This window comes from Alligator sinensis, unplaced genomic scaffold (assembly GCF_000455745.1).
Source record: "Alligator sinensis unplaced genomic scaffold, ASM45574v1 scaffold331_1, whole genome shotgun sequence".
Taxonomy (NCBI): Eukaryota; Metazoa; Chordata; order Crocodylia; family Alligatoridae; genus Alligator; species Alligator sinensis.
Window position 1 is genome coordinate 1,119,221 of NW_005842033.1, and position 20,375 is coordinate 1,139,595.

General features: G+C 38.6%; 1 protein-coding gene across 7 annotated transcripts in view; it reads right to left on the bottom strand.

The window, feature by feature from the left end:
• The window catches only part of ARID1B (AT-rich interaction domain 1B), a 445,974-nt gene that overhangs the window by 92,555 nt on the left and 333,044 nt on the right, over positions 1-20,375 (bottom strand). For all 7 annotated transcript variants that reach the window (XM_025202638.1, XM_014519339.2, XM_014519340.2 and 4 more), the window contains one exon: positions 892-1,071. In XM_025202638.1, the coding sequence (XP_025058423.1) occupies positions 892-1,071 (180 nt within the window). The remainder of the gene's footprint in view (positions 1-891; positions 1,072-20,375) is intronic.

Consider the following 20,375-nt stretch of genomic DNA (forward strand, 5'->3'; position numbering starts at 1 on the left):
TGCCTGGCCTTGGTATAAGGGGGTAAATCGTGATAAATTAATTTTTGAAATGGGGTGGCACTCAATACACAAAAGTGACAGAGAGGTGCCTCGAGTCTATTGAGGGGTGCCTTGAGCCTAAAAAGGTTGAGAACAACTGGTCTAAGGTTATGTCTACACTACAACTTTACTGTGCTGGGGTGGTGCCATCAAATACCATGTACTGCTCTGTATGGTCTGGCTTCTGGACAGGAAGCAAGGTAGCCACATCCATATGGTGTTAGTGGCAGACTAATTATTGCTGAGTGACCATGATAGTTAGTCCATTCCTGATGCCATGTTGGGGAGGTTACAATGTTCCAATTCAGGAGGCAGCTTGTGTAGAACAGTTGTGAGTGTGGAGGGTGCTGCTGCTTAATATGGTAAATCTGTGGCTTAAATTCAAAATAAAAAAAACCCATGAGGCCATTTCTCCTGTCTCTCTAGGAAACAGACTTCAGCAGATTGTAAAACCTACAAAGCATCAATTACTTTACCTTTGGCAAGTCTTGTATCATTTTCTTTTTATATGGATGCTCTGCTAGTCAATGAATCAGATGAGGGAAAATTAGAAAAGGAGTCAATGTACACTTTACCCCCAAACTGCTCATTCAGATATATGAATTCCCTGCCTCCTACTTCCTTAGACCAACATGGCTACAACCTACACCCCTGCCTCCTACTTGGCTTCTATGGGATAAGGTAACTCAAATGCCATAAGCTAATGAATTTTCTTCCCAGCAACAGTATGAAGTTCCATGATGTGAGCTAACAAAATTTGTAAATCATTTCAAAACAAAGGGTACAGTTCACCCCAAATAATCCATTTTTATCATACAGATCAACAGCAACTTTGACTGTTGGTTATTTTACCTTGTGGTCCATACTGGCTCATTTGAGGCCCATACGTTCCACTTGAATTACTCTGCTGAAAGCTACCAATTCCAGGATGCATTTGGCCTCCAGGTGAAGGGTGCGGCGACATGGAAGGTCCAGTTTGCTGAGGTCCATACTGGGACATTTGTGGGTTCCTTTGCATACCTGCTATAAAACCTAGAGAGAGAGATGAACATCCAAACATAAATGTAAATACAGAACATTCACCTTATATTTCTTAAAACCTTTACATTTGTTTACTTTTTTTTCTTGCTTTCTTATGGAAAAACTTCATTAGTCATTTTCTAACAAAATATTCCCAGAAAACTGACAGCTGTAATTGTTGGCATTAGAAAACAAACAGAAACAGATATATGGGCCAAATTTTATGCTAGTGTAACTCTACTGAAAGTCAGCAAAGAAACTGACTCAGTAACTGAAGTCATATAAATATACAGCTCACAAGTCTGGATGTAGATTCTAAATCACTTGCAGCCATGGATGACGATGCTCCACGATTTACTTATCTGTGGATCTGAAGATGGCTAACAAGGATAATCTGAGATCGACAGGTTCTACTGAAATGCAGGCACGTGTTTCCAAAGATAGTGCTACTAGAATATAGTGCTGCTGTATACAGTAATGTGCCAGTTCTGTTAATATTTCTATTACCTGTGCCACTTACTATAGCTCCAAACATCACTGAAATGAAGAGCAGAATACAGCAGCTACAAATAATGTGGGTTTGTATCGGTGCTCTGGATCCTTATTCCTACCATTTAGAGGTATCAGGTTTGTGACATATGAACTACATTGTTTTTCCTTTTCTTTTCATCAATGAAATGCATTAGTGAATCACATTTGATTTATGATTCAAGTTATGGTCAAAGGTCAAGTAAAATTCATTAAAAATGGAAAGCCCTGTGAAATACTAGAAGTAACCCCATAAAAAAAAGCTATGGAGAAGACGAGATTCCACGGAACTTTCATTTTTAAAACATCTTTAAAAAGGAAGAAAAAAATATCTTACAAAATGCTGTCCACCAAACTTCTTTCACAGCTGCTAGTTTTGCAGGGCTTTTCCTGAAAGCCTTCAGCTCTTCTTTTAACTATAACTCTCAAGATGATGTGCTCAGGAGACAGCAACTCATTCTCTGCTTTCTTAGGGAAAGCTGATTTCTTTCCAGTCCTATTTACTTTTAAGCTTTGCCTTTATATTTGCCTGAAAAAACCCTCTCAACACAACATTCCAGACTAGTTTCTGAGTTAAGAGACACTTTTCACTACTTCTAAAGCATATGCAAAAATCACGTGTAGTGAGGAAAAAAACATATTAGGCCCTTAAGCAACATGTCTGCCGCTGGGCTCGGCGCTGAAGCGTGTGGAGTTTAAAGTAAAGTGCTGTTTTGTTTAGTTTTTTTAACTTCTGCAAGCAGCCTATTTGAATAAAAGTTATTATTCATTTAAAAATTTTAGGCAGTAAAAAAAAAAAAAAATGAAGATACTTAGAAAACTCCTGAGTAACCTATTTGTTAATTTTCTCCCCTTGAGTTTTGCAGGTGAATGAATGCTGTGTGAGATCAGCCGCTATAACTGGAGAAGTTTACTGTAGTGGAGAAATGGCATTTTCAGAACCTACAACAAAGATATCAACATGCTGCACTCAGTCTGCTTGATGGTGCTGCAGTCCATATGCCATAGTAAGACGGCAGAAGCTTTCGTTAAACAAAAAGTGTCTCTCCTTCATGACTAAAAGAAAACTTTTCAAATTTGAATAGAGTATAAACTGTTGCAGTGCTGCCTTCTCAGATTTCATAAGAGCTGAAACAACAGCTCTGAAAAGGTGTCTCTTGTTTCCTCCCTCCATTAATTTCATTGTGGGGTGAACATAAAAGCCTAGACACCTAACTTGTCACTGTTAATTATCCCATTGCTTATTTTAGTGGTGGAATACAGGAAGGGTAAAAATGAGGTACATAGATGAGAAAAGGAGAATGGGAACTGCTGAAAGGAAGAAAATAAAGGAAGAGAAAAGGCAAAACAAGCAACATAGGAAAAATATAAAAAGGAGTTTAGTGAAAGATTGGGGGGAAAATGGAAGAAACAGAAATGGCTTTAAGTAGAGATTTTCTCAGTGGGTGGCACTGACCATGACATACTCGTACTACTATGTTCTTAGAGAGAGAACATGGCCTAGTGGATAAAGCACTGCTCTGACACTTGGAAGAGTTGCGTTTCTTTCCTGACTTTGATACCATCTTTTTAGATGATGGCAGGCAAATCAGTTCTCTCCCACTGACTCTTTTTTTGAGACCTACCGATGAAAAGAACTATATAAAAATAAACGTTATTATTAATTATTATTATAATTATTAATGATTGTTATTATTGTTATTATTATTCTTTATAGGATGTGGATAGCATTAGAGGACAGTTATTTAACCCCCATTGTGCCTATGTGGCTCCTTTATATTATATACAACCCTATTGCTATACACTAAAACAATTACAATTATGACAACTGAAAATGTAATTACACTTTCTTGATCTCGGTTCAAACACATCAAAATTACAATAGGGTTCTGCCTTCTCCACATACTGAGATTGACACCCCTGATGCACAGGAAGCTAAACCATATGCACTAAAGTATGACAAGACTAACTGCTATTGCCAAAAACCAAAGGAACAGCTTGAAGACAGATAAATATCAACTGGTAAACTCCACACTTCCAAACAGGGCAAACTTTATGCAGGTTTTGCAGCTCTGGTTTAACGCAGTCTCCTGTATTTTAAACTAGTTTATTTTACTGCACAGACAAAACTTATTACAGTAATTCTATGATGAGAGGATACCACTGTAACTAATTTTAAAACCTTACATAATAGTTTGCATGAAATAAATGTTCATATTTCATAACCCCCCCATCCCAAGTGCATCATACTCCTGGGATCCATTTCAATGAAACATTCTGTTCCAGCTCCACTATGAGTCTTATTATTATAAAGATAGTAAACTCACTACTATATCCAGTAAGCAAGTAAAATGCACAGGCTTTCTATTCACAATGGTCTTTTTAATCTATGTGACATAAGTTTCCAACCTCTATGCTAGCTACAAATATTCCTCAGGTCAGCTATTACAACTGCCATTGAATATCCTGGGGATGGATAACAGACTGTTAACAATGATTTGTATTGGCAGTGGTGATTTCCATCACCTGATGGAGATAGGATATGTGAAGATAAGCTTCTGTTATATCTGTTGATATTTGAAAACATCTTGAAGAGACTGCAACAAATAATGGAAGCCAGAACTTCTCTATCCATTATTACTTCTTCTATCAACCTGTTCAGTTTCTAAAGGTCTGGGCTAGACTAGACAACCTCATCATCTTTGTTTGCTAGAAAGTAACCAGAATAGGATCCAGAGAAGATTTGGATTTCAGGGACTGGTTTTATTGCCCATGGTTCTAGGAGGTGTGAAATCTCTGTCAAGAAGGTTTTGTTGTTTTTGGGGGTTTTTTTGTCATTTCTTGAGACTGGGAGGGGATGAAATAAGGATGTGAACAAGTCTGGAAGTTACAAGAGCACCTCTTTTATCACACTACATTTTCCTTCCATCTGTCTGAGGTCAAATTGAATCATGGCCTTAGACTGTCTCTCCAGTAACAATGACAAATTGGACTGGAAAGAAGGATTGGACCTACATCCTGATCTGGTTTCTTCTGGAATAAGTAGAGTCTGCTCTTCAGTAGCTAGTATGCAGGTGAGAGGAGCCATGAGGACAAACTGGAGTACTTGCAGGAAATTCAAATATTTTGGACATTGATGTTCTTATAATAAAAACAGAAAACTGTATCAATGTTAGGACTCTTATTGGGAATGGCAGGGAGCAGCTGGCATACATGCATTTTTTGCATTATTTACGCAAATTTTACCTCGGTGTTCAACTTCAATTTATAAACAACACAATAAAGAAAGTTATTTAATTGTTTAACAATAGATTTAAAGTTTTGGGTTTTTTTCAGAGTGGCAGGATTACGTCTAGGGTATTGAAGCAGGTAAATAACTCGACTGCATCTGATTGATCAGTTTGTGTAAAAACAGTTGGCTTCTTTTGGAAACTGCTACAAAACAGCAGGAAGTTAAGCTTTATAAATCATAATAGAAACGTATTTGCCAATGGGAGAAAATCTATCCCCCTACCTTAATGTCAGTGATAAAAAAGGAACAAGTGATAATTTACTCACTACCAAAACGAGGATTTCCTTGCCACAGGAAAAAATACAAATGAAGTTTGGCAAGGCTAAAAGCTATTTGAAATCTAGTTAAACAAAGCAGAGCTAGCTGCCTGGAAAATGTTCTCATGTTTTATACTTAAATTCTATTTCTTTAAAGAATTACCTTTTTATGAAGTACATTTAAGGCCTCTGAGCTGCCTTTGCATTTTACAGGTTACAACTGAGAAAGCATCATACTATCTACTAAGAACAAGACAGGTAACTTATAATTAACTCATTTGTATATCTAAGCAAAACATACACATGAAGTTTTAAAACAGCTAGATATTAGGTTCTCTCTTCCTATTGCTATTTATAAATATTACTTTTATACACGCACACACATATATATGTATATCTATAACTTTTATACACTCTGCACATCCCTGATATTTATATATAACAGCTTAACAAAGACATTGAAAATTTTACTTTTTCTCTTAATGTTGTTGTGTGTATATACTTAATAGTGTAACATAAGGTACTAGAACGGTGATTTTCAACCAGGACACTACAGCATCCTGCAGTGCCTCGAGATCCTTTCAGTGGTGCCATGGGATGCCATGCAATGTTTTTGATTCACAAGAATCAAATAAGAATGATTCAAATAGGAAACCACAGTGTTAAAAATATCTGACCTGTTGTGGTTTTTCTGAGTTCGTTGCAATAGAAAAATTGCCTTATTATTTTTCTATAATCAAAAAATGAGCAAAAACTAAGAGCTGACATTTTCTGAGGGGTACCTTGAACCTAACAAGGTTGAGAAGCACTGTACTAAGTTTCATAAACGAATGCACTTAGACTTACAAATACACACACACACACACACTCTCTCTCTGTGCTTTCTTTTACTGAATACACCTATCCTCCATAACTATCTACCCAGCGCTAACCTGTTTCTAAACCACTCTCCTAGCATGTGCTCAGCTCTGCCACAAAATCTGAGAGGCTTCCCTGGATGTTTTAAATTCCTGGTTTGAATCTGAAGAGGCTCTTTCCAGGACAGTACACCAAGCCTCGATTGAGATGTTCAGTGTGCCTGAAGAAAGCATAATGCTGAATTATCCTAATTTTTGTTTAATTAAAATATCCACTATAATGTTGTATTGACATAACACCTTCCTTTTAATTTCCCATTGTATTTATTTATTTATTTATTTAGGTGAAGGAAAAAAGATTAAAACCCCTTTTGATTATATTCAAATAATAATAACATTGCATATAATGTATTCTACATACACATGCACTCATGCATATTCACAAGCACATTACATATTTATTGAAAGCAGTCAGGTTTAATCAAATTTGTTGAGGAAGGGGCAGGTAGACAGGGCCACTATGGTTCTCTATGTATTTCCATGAGGAGGAACACAGGCGGAGTCACAATTCACACATGATTTTGACTAGCTGTCCTTGCTGATTCAGAAGCAGAAGCTTTTATTAAAAGTTAAAAGGAAGAAATTAAAGTGTATATTGACAAGGTGTCATAAAAGCCCTCCATCTATGATAGGAATTTTTTTGTACTCAATGGAATATGCTATTAATAGAATATCCTATACCATATTTTCTCTCATATTACACCCCCCCCTCCCCCAAATAAGACATGCATCCTGTTTTGGGGAAGGCAGAATAAAGAAAAAAAAAGTTTTTTCCAGAGTTATGACTGCATAGAGCAGGGAAAGCGCCTAATCCTCAGCTGACTCACCCTCCCTTGCCTGCTTAACTAAGAGCTGAAACCCTACCTGTTGCTGAAGACTGGTCTTGATGGGTGGGGGATCTATGATTTTGGAAACAGCTAAAGAGTCTCCAGAGCTGTGAAATAGGAGAAGAGAGACAAGGAACAGCCAGCAGAGAGAAAGATTGCTCTAAAAAGGTTAGCTTGGTTAGTGGAACATCAAGACTACTAAAAAGAAGAGAGAATTAATAACACTCTTGAAGTGAAGAACAATGAACCATTAAGTCAACTGACTCCCTCAGCTGCCTCAATAGGAATGGTACTGCTGCTGCACTGTACACCAGAGATCAAAGCAGGGTACTTCTATTCTGGGCAGAAAATCAGCTTTTCTACTTAAAACACCCCCCCCAATTTTTATTTTTATTGTGGGGGGGGAACGGGGGCTGCCATTTGCGGAAAAGTATGCATGGTATGTGAATAAACATGGTATACACCTTTAAGAATCAATGCACTTTGTGGGTACATTGTGCCTACATGGTACAATGTTCTGTCATGTAGAGATAGCCAGGTTAGCTTTGAACAAGTTAGCCCATGAACAAAGAGCACCAACTCTTAGTGCAGCACTGTTTCTTAGTATCTGTTGGGGACTCTGATACTGGGCCAAGCATGCAAGTTATCACACCTGCCCCCAGTCCCTGACTAATGTGACTAACCCAGTTCTCTGCAATCAGATTGGCTGCTTAAAACGCCACTCACCACTTTTAAACACACCTGCAGGCTCAGGCATGCCTTGACACAGCATCAGACTGTTCTGGCTAGCTCATGTTCACAGCTCTCCCTGGTTCACTTGATTCTGAACTGGCTTTGGCTTTTCCTGACCCTGATCTTGGATCTCCCTTGAAACTCAGCGCTGGCTCTGCTCTCTCTGGCTTTCCTGGCATCCTGACTTCACTTGGCTTTTATGACCACGATCTTAGATTTCTCTTGGTGCTCGGCACTGGTTCTCTGACCCCTGGCTCGAATATTAGCCTACATCCTTTGGATCTTTCCTTTCAAATTCCCTGGAATTTGGTCCCATGCTCTCCACCCCACTGACCCAGACCCTGAACCCAATGCTTCAGTAACCTGTACTCCTACCTTGCTGACCTCAAAGTTACCCCAAAGAGCCTATCCACGGGCCCAGCCACCTCCATCCCTGCTCAACCCTCACAGTATCCTGCTTAGAGGCATGGCGGATTAGTGTGGACAGACACATTAGTGATTAGTGTGGACAGACCACCATGCTAATGTGGTAACTGAGAAGGCTCAGGTATCTCTATAAGCTACTATATTGTGCCAAAAGGCATTGGCATTAGCCAGGTGGAACCAGTTACGTTGTGCACAGGCTCATATTGTGCAAAGCTGATCAGTCAAACATCAAATGAAATAGATTATTTGGCTCTGAACAATCAGCAAATATCACATATAAGGAAAACACAGTAAGTTAATATCCTGGGTAGATGGGTGCAGCAGTTAAAAGCCCCACCAGAGATGACAGTCCCTGGAAATGTGTTTAAAGGGCACATTCTTCTGTAACTGCAAGCAATGGATGCCAGCAACATCCATGATTCTTACGAGTCACCTTTATGATAGATAACACATCAGAAGACTTTCTGATAACTTCTTTTCAAGCAGGCATACAAAGCTCAAAGAACATGGAACTAGTATGTACAGTGGAAAAAGCACAAGCCAAGATAATGCCTGGCAGCAGAGCATGCGCAGTGTGGACAAGACAGATGATAACAGCACCATTAGCTCAGAGGAATTTTTCATGGGAGCAACGGGGAATATTGCAGTAGAAGATAAATAGACCATCTGTTGGAAAGCAATGGGGATATTTACAAAATGCTAAACTGGACAAAGGGACACACCCCAACATAGTGCCAGGAACAGGGAACGTTTTAATGTAACCTAAAGGAACTAAATTTTGGGTGAGATGCCTGGTGAAAAGTACTGTTCCATGCTGGATGCATTAGAAAAAAAACATAATACATGTTTGTGCACATTCAGCACCCCTTCTGGAAGATGCTGTTTCTTCAGGCTGACATTTGGATAGCTTTTAGCAACTGAGGTGTTTCACCAAACAACAGAATTTTCATGATACAGAGAGTACTATGGCTTACAGAGATAATGCTTTTATCTAGGGAAAAGAATAATAGAATATGAACAGTGTTCCCAGCAGCTTTCAAAAGAGCGAGGGCTGCTGGGTTAAAGCTAGACAAAGTTGTAAATTCTTTGTAATGGAAAGAGCACACCTGGAAGAGAAGTTACCACAGCAAGACCTACAGGTAGATCACAGCAAGGCTGAGGTCTTCATCAATATGCCTGCCCAAAGGACAAGGAAAGGGTCTAAAGATTCTTTGGAAGGTAGGGAAACTTGTGCCAGATCTGGCTGCCCAAAGCAGTGACCCAAGAACTCTACTGAAGGATCAAGTCCAGTGGAAATGGGATGCAAATCTTAATAAATAATTTGAGGAAATGAAGAAGTTAACTAAAGAAAGCCAATCTTGATGTACTCTGGCCGCAGTACATGGCAGGTTGTCCACAAACACCACCAAGGAGGGTACTAGCATAGCGTTCTTGTAACCAGACAGTTAAAATTGGAGACCAGTTACTTCCACATTGCAGGAACTAACAAAAAACTGCTCATTCAATACAAGAAAGATACTTTGTTCTTAGCTCATGAATGAAAAAACAATTCACACCAATATTTATGGAAAGCCAGTGTTAGCTGGCTTTAACTTTAAACCTCTTATTGCTGTAGCCTGGCTAACATGTAAGGATGGTTATTTCTACGGTGTTATAGAAAAACATGTTAAAAAGGATATAGGGAGGTCATTTAGGGATTGAAAAAATCTAAGAGAAACACCCTGGATATTCTATACTGGCCACAAATGAACAGTAATATTAGACCGTTAAGCCTTGTCCCCTATGCCAAAAATACAAGCCAAGCTAAGCAAGACAGCCCATGTTGGAAGCTCAGGACAATCTGGCCGCCAGAATCAAAGTACTCATGAATTTCTTTATATCAGCGGGAAAAAGCCTATGTACTTGTCTGAAACTATTACTTTCCCTTCCCTGAGATATGACTTACGATAATGTAATACAGTCAGACAACAGAACATACATATCATATCTTCTTTTTGCTAAACAAGGTGTTCCCTTGACTTGGCAATATCTGACAGTGGGCCACGGATTCTTAGGCATGAGTACAAGTAGTTTGCAGTGGAGTATGGGTTTATATATCAAACTGCTAGTCTCCATTATCCCTAGTCTAACAGGCTAGTGAAAAACAGCATCAAAATAATAAAGCATCTACTTAGTCAGACTCCAATCCATTATTAGTACTGTTAAATTGCAGTGCTAAGTGGTACCAATGAAGCAGGGGGTGTCTGTCACTTGCTAACACTTTGTTCAAAAGAAAACAAGAATGTCTGTACTGTGAGAAACCAATGTCAGAGTCATTTGGGACTTGTGGGTATATATAGAGAGAGACAGAGGGAGAGAAAGAAGGCAAAATAAACTTAATTTGGGGCTTCAAGAGCTGCCAACACTCAACAAAAGTGATGCCATGCTTCTTAACGATGGAAATAATGGTCATAAATGGTCCTGACTCACAACTGTGACTCAAGACATAGCCCTGTGGGTCTTATAAGATTGTCACCCTAACTGAACACATATTACAGAGAAATAGGTGACACCTTATCTATGTCTCATCTGGGGGAGAGATATGGGTCACTGACTCAGTCGTTTTGTCTGAGAAGGTATCAGACAATCAACAGCCCTTTCAGGTTGGGACAGCTGGGCCTCAGGCCACTGCACAGTTGTAATTAAGGGATTGACTGCCAAATGGCAACTGGGGTACTGAAGTCTCAGAGAAGAGCTGCACATGCACATGAACACCACTAGGTGATTAAGTTAAAAGACTTGCTTATACATATGAGAGGTTCTGCTCAATGGTTAAAGCCCGGAAGGGTACCCTTAGGTGATTCTGGCATGAGCCAGTGTAACCAGTTACGTTATTATGCAGACTGAGCTCTGTTCCTGAATGAAGCACTCCTATGGTAAACAACTTGACTCTGAGTGATTACTAAAAAACACATTTCCCGTAATAGAAGGACTGCGACACTGCAGGATCCTTTGGAAACTGACCCAAAAGAACAATGGAAATGAAGCTATGACAGGGTTGATTATTGGCTCCTAACCAGAAATCTGTTTCCACTTCAAGAAATACCATATCTTTTATTTGGTGAAAAACTGAAGGATCTTAAACGTGTATGGGGGAAAAGGGTTAATGTGAGAGCTGACTCGTCACAATTTAGTCTACAAACAACTTCAAAACTCTCTGAAAAGGAAATGATTTATTTTTGCCACAGCAACACAGACATCAGATTTCTGCATTGAGCTATTCTGCTTGTGAGCCTAAAACCTCAGCTTCTCCTACAAGCATGCCAGGGCATCACTAAAAACATTCAAGGTTCTCTGGGCCACAGTGACATGCAACATGCTTTCCCTTTGGCACCTGGACAATTTGTTTTCATGTTGGCATCTGCTAACTGCAGAATGACTGCCTTGTTTCTTTGCACCAGTTCAATAAAAGATGTTTCTCGGCATGTGTGAAATAATAGTTACACAAAACACCACCTCAGAAAAAGCATCGCCTCCTGCAACGAGTGCTAAAGCTATTTCTCTTTTTTGCAAAAGGCCTAGTTCCTATTGATCGATATTGGTTCTGTTTTACTTATTTTCTAAAAAAATAATTTTCTATTATGCCTGAATATCTTACAAAATCTTTGCTGTTTATTTGTGCGACTTTTTCTCTTCACAATGTGAATAGCTTTGGGGAAGATGGAAACTAATGACCTAGCTCAGGCTTTAACCCAGACCCCCTAGTGTTCTACCAGCTGTGCTATTAGGTTAACTGGCTGAATCTCTCCCAGTTCTTTCTCTGATATTACAAAACCCTGCCTATGTATGGCATGCAATAATGTTTAAATTTTTTCCCACCCCAACCCCCCTCAGCTACTGCCTAGCCTTGAAATTCATATCATCTATCACTGATAAATTGGAATCAGGGGAAGGATCAGACAGATTACCCAGATGGTAGTTTGGGAAGAAAAATCCAACCTTTCTTCATGCAAATCTTGCCTAATGCTCTCTGATGTAAATTTTAAGTGCAGTGCTAAGGGCACAGAAGTAGAGACATTTATGGAACTGTTGATGCATTGACAGAGGTAAAGAAACCACTCTGCCTGTGTGGCTCTCAGGCCACTATTTTACACATTGCAAACAGTGCAAAATGCCTTTTGCTCTGGTGCTTGGAAAACTGGGACAACAGCAAGCTACAGTCAAAAAATAAAAATCCACAACCATTTCACTAGGTGGCTTGGGCTGCAAGAACTAATCTGAGTATCAACATGAAAAATCTGGGGAGTCCGTCTGGGGTATACAATCAACATTTGTCTATGTTCCCCTAATAATATGCATACTTATGAAAATCACAGAGGAGAGCAGTGAGGGAATGACATTTTTCAATGTGTAATCTGTAGGCTCTGCAGGCTTAATGGGCTAAATTTCAGGTTTGAAAAATTTAGCTTCCCTGGAGACTCATATTCATACTGCCGATGGATCATCTCAGGTCCGCCTTCTTATGAAGAAAATATCTTGAATGCCACAAGGTATATATGGTTTTGAGGACAAGACCTAAAAATATACAGTAAGTCCCTTCTGTTTTGTCTGGTCATAAGCCTGTTGTCTTTTGGTCACACATTGCTGTACCTATTTTGTGTTCAGGCTGACTCCCTGCTTTCCCTGAGTAATGGCTACAGGTCTTCTGATAAACTTCTATGCTGTAGTACACAAATCCTTTCGGGATCCTTTTGGATGAAAAGAATGATCAAAAGGCTAGTTATTGATAAATATATTATTATTTAGCTCTCAGCTGAGTGTCTTTGCAGACTGATGTAAAAAGAAATAAAAGGTCTTACATCAGTAGTTCATTACATCTAGGCAGGTTTCCTCAAAAGGTTAACTAGGGCTCTACTGAAGTCAAATCTCCTTGAAATTATCAGGCAGACCATGGGCAGCTCTGATTTTACAGGCTAGAAAGGGAAGCTGTCCCAGGGACAGTGATCATACTCAGTAACTTCACAGTAATGCTGGTGACAGGAACATCCACTGTCACTTTGTCAACTTCTTCATCAATGACAGGTTGTAGCTTCTTTCATTCCCTGAACTCGGAGGCAGAGAATTCAGACGCTGTCTAAGGAAGTCAGTGGAAACTTTTCTATTAAGGAGTCCTGGTGTTGGCAATTGTATGAACTCTCTGATAATAATTCAGTTCTCCTCTCCTAACCTCAAATAAAAAAATTCCAATTAATCTTAAAAGATAAACTATTAATTAAAAAAATATCATTTAACATCAGCCAAAAAAAAAAAGTAATAGCATGACCAGCTGCTATTACAAGTTTGCTATACAAACTTTACTTGAAAACCTGATTTTGGATTTGGATTATACTAGTCTCATTTTTATCCCAAGCCCCGCTCTGGTGGACTGTGCCAAGAATGGCTTCTTTCTGAGAATGGCTTATTATTCCTAAAACATTCCCCTACCCTTTCAATCATTCTTGCGCAGAGGCAATATTGCCGTATATTTAACTCATGCCACAACTAATTAGCTCAGCCCAAAGCTGAAGCAGCTGGGAAGGGGAATATACTTGATATCCAAATCTAATCTGAAGCCCACATCCATTCATTGCTGAAACTGGCATTTGGATCCTTTAAGAATTAAATTAGTTTGTCACTGTGACATCACTTTGAATATTTTAAAATAAAAAAGTAACAGTCTGCACTCAACATCTGCTATGAACCTAAGCCAAAAACCATTAAGACTTTAAGGGCCTAAAAAGAAAAGCAGAGACCCTGTGTCCCAACTACCTTGATTATTTATTGTATATCATAAGCATTTTTGTTCTGCATTTGTACAGCACCTAGCACAATAGAGCCCTGGTACCTGATTAGAGCTCACAGATACTACATCCAATAAATATAATTGATAACATTATTGAATGTAGACTGTACTCCATCTTTGTTCATTCTATTCCATTTCTTCCAACTTCAGGACTTCAAATAAAAAATTTAATTAAATGGAAGTAATCAAAGCTGTACTGTCACACTTATGCTCAGTTCAAAACTACTCTGACTGTCATAATCCAAGTAACATGGTACCAATAAAAAAAACACTAGACAGACAAATGATGACCTTCATCTCCTTAAAGATTGTGGGTGAATTTACTGTTACAAGATGAGAGCCTATCAGTGCTGTCAGAGTCCAGAGAGTGCAATGCAAGCTTCCCCTATACAATTCTGCCAATTATTTGATCAATTTTTTACGTGTTTATGTGTAATCTTTGAAAGAAGCAGGGAAAGGAGTGTCGAGATTATTTTGCAATGCCATTCAAGTTAAGGAAAAATGCTTTATGGAGCATCCTCATAATAAATAAGTGCTTCTAAAAATATGCAATGTTTCAACTAACACTTGCTGTGTGTCTTGCATGGAAGTTTTCTGGTTATTCGGAGTACAGTTAATTTAATGCCAGCTTGCTAGGCATAAAGACTTTTACCAGGCTGGCATGCTGTTTGTGAACACTTGCTTGAACTCAGCTTTACTGTACTGACCCACTTGGATAATGGTCTGAGGAGAAAGCATCCAAACATACCTGTAGCTTTGCACTCTGTTACATATCTTGAACGTCTTCTGTTTCAAGAGCCTGAAACACTTCAGCCTACATCAAGTAAATTTATTACCAAGTCTGATTTAACCTTAAGTGGTGTCATCATTAACATGGCAAGCAGAAGAATTTTAATAATAAAAATCATTTTATTCTCTGGCTCCTCTGTGCTCTGAATGGATCCCAAATCCCCAAATGAGAACAAAAATGTAATCAGGGGGAAAAAGTCTTTTAAGATCTAAAACCAAACTACAGTATCTTTTTTGTTGCAATAAGAGTTCTTTGATCTATCTTTTCCTCTTTTTTTTTCTTTCAAGAAATAGAGTTTAGTTTCTATCATCAAATGTCAGTATTAAACCACGACACAATCTAAGTAGAAAAATTAAAGACAAATTCTGAGATTGGTATTTATGCATTCCAAGCAAGTAAAAATTAAAGAAAATACATTAATAATAACCAATATTAATAATAATAAATACATAAATAAATTTTATTAAAAGAAAATAAATGATGGCGAAGTTCAGGTGCTGACAGTGTACAGATGAGGGGAAAAGTGAAAGGGAATAAAAAGAAAACTTTACATGAAGCTAATGAGCAAGTCAGGAGCTTGTAGTTACAGAAATTCAGTTTGCTGTTTAGTTTTTTTTGTAGGAAAACAGACAGAACATCAAAATGTCTGATTACATTCCATCTGTTCCTATCTGTTGCAGGATAACATCTCTGCTGCCAAAAAGACATGTAAATTTATTACATTGCAGCTATTGATAAATATAATTTCTATGAAGATCTAATGCTAAATCAAGACTAGATGTAGAGATAAAGTTTACAGAGGGCTGTGTCAAACAGGTCCAGATTTCACTCAGCACTTCCAGATTTTCCGCCAGCAGGATTCTAGAAGGCTGAATTTTCTCACTGTTTTTCTTCGCAAAATGGCTTTTAATGGAATACACATTTGTATCACAACCTTTCCCCTTCCCTAAAGTGGACCAGGTAAACAATAGGAACAAATAAAGCTGGCAGTAGGAAGAATGACAGAACTGCTACTGGGAGGAGGTAGAAGAGCAGAGAAAGGGTGCTGTTCAACAATTTCAGGAGATCATACTCTGGGCACCTTCCATGCAGATCTGACAGGCACAGAATGGTGCCATGAAACTGCCTCCAGCAACAGAATACATTTTCCAGCACATCACAGCAATGGCAATGGCATCAATTCTGCTTGCAATCCATGTCCAAACAGAAAAGTTCTCAGTGGTCCTATTTTAGCATATCTCAAGGACTAATTAAATCCTCATTACTATCTTCTAATTATTCCTGTGCTCTGGGATTTCACTGAGCAAGTCCCTGATGGTACATTAGATGAAAAGGGTTAAATAACCTGTGTTGATTTTGAGACTCCAGATCTATTTCAGACCTTTAGCATATCATCAGCATTATCATGAATATTTAACTACATACTGCTGTGAAAACTATAATGGGAAAACAATTAAAGATTTTTTAAAAATTAATTCTGACCCATATACATTTGCCCTAATAAATAAGGCTTCTTTAAGTATTCCCATTATGAGAATATCTGTGAGAATAATGGTATGAAGCTATTTACTGTTTCCATTATATTCAATGGTTTTCAGTTCTCAATGTACTATTTTAATATGAATAAGACTCAAGTTTTGAACTCTAAGTATTTAAAACACATTAACCTGGAGTAGAGGAGTTTTGTTGGCTCTGTTAGTGTATAGGAAAGAATGTATGTTGAGCTAAAAAGAAAAGTCAAATTCAACACTGTCATAAAGCAGAATTTTCTATTTGTTTTGTATGGATGTGCATGTACATACACTAAAATTATTAGACTATGGTAAGAGAGTGTGTGGGAGCTAATCATTAGGACAGGGGCAGGCAATTATTTTGGGAGGAGGGCTGCTTACTGAGTTTTGGCAAGCCACTGAGGGCTGCATGATGGGTAGCCAGGGGAGATAAATTTTAATTTTCTAAATTTTTTAGGGGCCCCGCGGCCCAGATAGAATGGCCTGGCGGGCCGCATCTGGCCTGTGGGATGCATTTTTCTCACCCCTGCATTTGGACAAAGGATGGATGGTTGGGAAGCCAATTGTCTATTCCCAGCTCTGGAATTAATTTACATTATGACCCTGAGCAAGATGCTTCAGGTACAAGGCAGATAAAATAGTGGTACTGATATCCACCAATATCAGTATTACCTTTTATGATGCAACTGTTACAACTGCGTGATTCTCTAGCAACACAGGTGCTGCAAATCCACTATAACTTCAACATTCTTTCATTCAGGATTACAGATACAGTGATTTAGCGAACTTGTACTGCAGAATCAGGCAGACATAACAGTTACTTTCTAACTGCTGATATGTTTTTCCTGCAGTAGCTCTCTCCCACTTTTTAAAGTGGTATATTTGACCATAGCCTCCAGCCAACTTCGCAGAAAAGGTGCAGCTGATTTTGAAAGCGTCAGTTACTGTGTGGCCAGTTTAATGGAACCGGATTTTGGAAATGTTGCAAGCCCACAGCCTACATTGACTTCAAATGGTGTTGTGGATGCTCAGTGCCTCTCAAAATGACGCACCTAAAAACAGACACACCCAAAATTGGCAGACAATTGGCCTTTACCCTCAGTTCATGCATTTATAAAATACGTATGATACTATTTACTTCACTATCACATAGAAGCAAAAGGAAATTAAAGCAATTAAGTGTCTGCAAAGAGTTTTAATTTTACTGCATGGAAGTAGACATAATTCTGTTCTTATTTATACTAATGCAAAACTGGAGTGATTCTGGAAAAAAAACCCAATGATTGAGGACATAATTTGAGCTATCCAGCAAAAAATTATGATTGCTACTATAATGAAGTTTCCATTTGAAAAGATATGCAGCAGCTACTTCCACACAATAGCACAACTTGCATAGATAACAGTTAGGTAAAAACAGAAAAAGTTCCAGTGTCTTAGTATCAAATCTAAATAAGTGCAGATCCAGGAATGTAAACAGAAATGTGCTGCATGAACTGCTTCTGCTGATCCTGAGCCAGGTACAAAGGAGCTGCAGCCTCAATAAGATATGAAAGATTTTCAAAATTGTTTAAAAAAATAAAAATAACATTTACACTACATTTAAAATAGAAGATAAACTACATCAAAAGTAATTGAAAGGCCTGGTAAACTCCAAACCCCTAGAAATTCCTACTGCTACACACACACACACACACACACACACTCTCTCTCTCTCTCTCTACATATAAAAATGCCTGGTCGCTTGATACCGTACTCTATGATAGGGGATGTATAGCCTTAGGCTGGCAAACATGAGAAATCCCAGCTGGGTGCTGAGTAACCATGAAAAGAAGGATAAAATACAATCAAACACTTTCGTAATAAAATAACTAAGTGTAAACATAGTAGTTTAAGTGTGGCATTTCAGCAGTCAGAATGGCTGTACCTTGGATCCTACCCTGTCAGTCAAGCTCTGGAGAATCTGACTAATAATATATTTTTCGAGTGTTGAGAGTATGGGATTCCATTCAATAAACCATTAGAAGGCTTTTGTTCATTCAGTCATTTCCTCAAACAAGGAAGGAAATGTTATGTGAAGTGCTAGAAGGAACAAAAACACCTTATCCTGAACTGGAGGGTCTCTTGGTGTTTTTTTGCTGGAAAACATTCATATCAGTGCGCCAAGCGTTTAAATTACTGTAACAGGCGCCTGCGGATCAGGTGTCTTCAGCAGCAACGATTTTCTGCTCAGGTTTTTATCAGTAAATGACAAGTACCTTCCCTTTGAGTCCCTACCTCTTCCCCTGCTTCTCTTCTCCAAGTTCAGTGGAAATCAGTTCAAGCAAGCAAAGGAATCAACTAATGTAACAGCCTTTTTAAAAGGTGAAGTTTTCCATTTCAAAGGAACCTCTAATCAATGATAGGGCACAAAAGGGAATGCACACATGTTTATGTGCGTACCACAGACTTTATAGAAGCTTTGGGGAGCATGTTCTGCAAGATCAATATGACCTACCTAGTTACAAATTTCATATCTGCTGCATGAAACAAATGGACATTTTATACAAGCTGGGTCACAAGGACTATTGTGAGAAGCATGCCAGAAACCTCAATGTATAATCAAAACAGAAAAACAAAGCATGTTGCATATAAACAGTTAAAGACTATTAAAATACTTCCAAATTCAAGTGAAAACATATTCTTTATATTATACCCACATAGGTCATCCTCCATGTGGGAAGAACAGACTAATATACTTGTTATATCCCAGTTTTTCCACCTCTGTCTGCTAGTTTAGCTTTTTGGTTTGGTAGCTGTCTTTTACTTTATTTCAGTTTTGATCCCCCTGTTCTTAACGATGGTTTCAACCACAGACTGCCATCTAATTTCCTTCTAGAGAACTGATCCATACATTCACCCCCACAAGGAAATTAAAGCATTCTGCTCACCCGTGGCCATTGTTAGCCCATCCTCTGAAGCCTTATAGGGTACACAACACTGAAGAAATAAATACAGTTGGGCAGCTCCACGTGCTATGCTTAGATCCAACCATCACAAGAAATGCACGCAGCTCCTGAGAAGCATGGGTCCCTAAAGTCTCAGCTTGACCCCTTCCCACTATCTTACGACAGCCTGTCACATGCAATATTCTGCATCAGTCTTTGGTACCAAGGTTGTTGTTCTTCCACCAGACATGGATCACACTAAAGAATTGTTAAGGTGGAATTGAAGCTCTATGCAAACAACAACTGTATGTAAAGGTGACCTGGAAAGTAAATATGACAACTAAATTAAACAAGAGGTAAAGAATATTTTGTGATATCCTTTACTGGAGCAGCTGCATGACTGGGAGATCTATTGGACAAGCTTCTGGGCATCAAGTCTGCCTTTCTTCAGGAACCTACTACAAGGAACCTTTCTTCAATACCAAGGTGACTTTAATGGGAGCACTTAAAGCATTAATTTGTCTTTATCGCCTATTGTCATATCTGCTTTGCTAACCAGTTGCTAGTACTGAGTTTACTTGCATACCATGTGCACTGCTCCCTAAAAAATAGCCCTCCAAAACTGGGACTCATGCTTTAAGTAAGGAAACTGCTTTCCATACTGGATTGGAGGTATAGGGATGTTGTCATTGTTACTGAGGGCTGGGTCCATATTGGGCTTCAGCTGCCTGCAGGAGAGGTGGAGTCTACTTTTCAAGGACGGAGTCTATGCTGTAGCTCAAACGTTAACCCCATCACAGCTGATGTCAAACTAGCAGCAGCTTTTCACTTTTTGGTTAAATATTAATCTGTGGCATTTACAAGGAGAGACAGTGATACTGATGCGCAGACTCCATTCTCTGCTCAACATGGGACATGTATTCAGCCATGGCTCTGGAAAAATCTCTCTCTCCATTCTGCCTCCCCAAAACAAGGTGCGTGGGGATGTGTGGTGTGCAGAAAAATACAGTGCATTTCAATCATTGTGTAAACAAGGCCTTTCATTCACTGGCATTCTATCTTATAATCAGGTTATGAAAATAGCCTATAGTTATTTTATCTTATAATCAGGTTATGAAACTGTAATAAACTCCCCTCTTAGGGCAGTTACATATAACACAGTTAAAAGATAAAGATCCCTGTCCCTAAGATAAAGATTTATCCCATTCATTGATGAATGAACCCTTGCTGGCTAAAACAGCCCTAGTCAAACAGGGTTCTTGCTAGCAAAGTTTTATCAACAATGTGTTTA